Raw genomic sequence first — 1,927 nt, 5'->3', positions numbered from 1 at the left:
AATTGATTGTAAGAAATTTTACTTGGTATAAAGAACTTTTAAAATAGAAATTTATAACCAGTGATTTTGTAAAAATTAAAATATATTCTATAGGCGGAAGGAATAAGATTTTGAGGATCTGGAAGTACGTGGTAAACCGTTTAATAAGGGGGAATTATTTAAATCAAAAAAGTGTGGCAGCTGCAAACAAAGGAACCACCGTCTCAGTGCCGCCAGACAGCTGTTGACAGTAGAAGAACCAATACATATATCGTTTAAAATCATCAGCTATAAGCACTATAAATAATGTTATCAATCATCAGAGAGGTCAAATAAATTCAGAACTTTTGAAAAAAATAGGCAGAATCAGGAAACAGTCAGAACTCCATACCTTTCAATGCTTAACAAATTAAGGAATACAAAAGAAGTAATAGCACCTGATGATCTACAAATTCATATTGGCACTGATAGGTCTGTGTGGCACAATTTACAGTGCAAAAAATGACAACGGCGCAGAATTCAGGGTTTTGTGCGACATACTGGCTCTGAAGGACTCTGTTTCGTCAATAGCTGTGACAACAGAAAATTCAACGGCGGACGCAGTGGTATCGGACTTAACAATGCTAAACATATCAACAGCCACGGACAGCTACATACAACACAAAGACGGCGAGCTGACGGAAGCAAAAGCGGGTGAAAAGCAAGCCGAAATGACGGCGTGGAAGGCAACATTAGCAAAGCTGGACAAACCAGAGGGCACGCCGCCAACCGTCAAGTATCAAAGACTTAAGAACAAAAACGTCCGAACGCCAGCCAATGAAAACATCAAAACGCTGCTCGACAAGGCAACTGAAGTGGCGGCACAATACAGAGCCACAAACAAAGAAGCAGAAGAAACAACAGCAGAGGCAAAAACCTTAATTACAAACGCTCTTTTCGGCCAAGGCAAGACTGAATTCGACGCCGCAGGCCTACACCCCACGACCGTCGGCAACAACTGCGGCACCACAACCGGACACGCCGATGTCGGCAAGTGCGTAGCCTACGACTTACTTTGCCTGTGTGTCCCGCAGGATGGGCAGGACAATAACGGAAGGTGCCAAGACGGCTTGACGCCACAGAGCGTAGCATCGGCAAGCCGACAACAGGACTCCACCGCACAATACAACACATTAATCGCAGCCTGCAATACGAACAAAAAAAGGAAGCTGATCACGGCGAGCATATTGGAGACCAAAGTAGCAGCATTCGAAGCTCTACTAGGCAACAAAGCTGAAAAAGCAAGCGTTAGCGGCACGGCAACATCGACATTTGGGTCGCCGCACACTGATGGCAGCTGCAACACTAACTCGGCGCAAGGTATGTGCATAAATTACAAGGTGCAGCTAGAAACAACCGGCGGCGGCATACCATGGGTAAACAGCCTAGTCGATGCCGCAAGCAAGCTACGCAGCAGTGCAGCAGCCCAGGCCCGTGCACATGCGTTAAAAACACAACTTGAGACCATCCAAACGACTACATGGGCGATTTACAAACAAGCTGTCAGTGCTGAGCTCAATGCACCAAAATTGGACCACGGTAATCACAATGGTTTAGGCAAACAGGAGCAGTGCGTAACGAAAAACCAAACTTCTGCGCAATGCCCAAAAGACCACTGCGACTACGACAGCGAAAAAAAGGAATGCAAACCTAAAACACAAACAGTAACCACAGCAGCTCCAGGAACAGGAGAGACACCAAAAGAGGGAGCAGCTGCAACTGGGTGTGCAAGACACGGGACCAATAAGGAGGCCTGCCTAGCTGAGAAAAAAGATGACAAACCTGTTTGTGCATTTAGGCCGGGCAAAGATAACGAACCAGAAAAAGAAAAAGAAATGTGCCGCGATGGTAGTTTTCTCCTAAACAAACACTTCGCGCTCAGCGTGGTTTCTGCTGCATTTGCGGCCTT

The 1,927-nt window shown here is 45.9% G+C and overlaps 1 pseudogene across 1 annotated transcript; it reads left to right on the top strand.

The window, feature by feature from the left end:
- The first annotated feature begins 419 nt into the window (after nt 1-419).
- On the top strand, nt 420-1,925 carry TEOVI_000904100:pseudogene (annotated as a pseudogene). The gene has a single exon. A coding segment is annotated over exon 1 (1,506 nt).
- The last annotated feature ends 2 nt before the right edge of the window (nt 1,926-1,927 follow it).

The sequence above is a fragment of the Trypanosoma equiperdum genome (genome assembly GCF_001457755.1).
Source record: "Trypanosoma equiperdum strain OVI genome assembly, contig: ctg_1831, whole genome shotgun sequence".
Taxonomy (NCBI): domain Eukaryota; phylum Euglenozoa; class Kinetoplastea; order Trypanosomatida; family Trypanosomatidae; genus Trypanosoma; species Trypanosoma equiperdum.
Note: the sequence above shows the minus strand (reverse complement) of the source record. Positions and strands in the feature narration are given on the sequence as shown.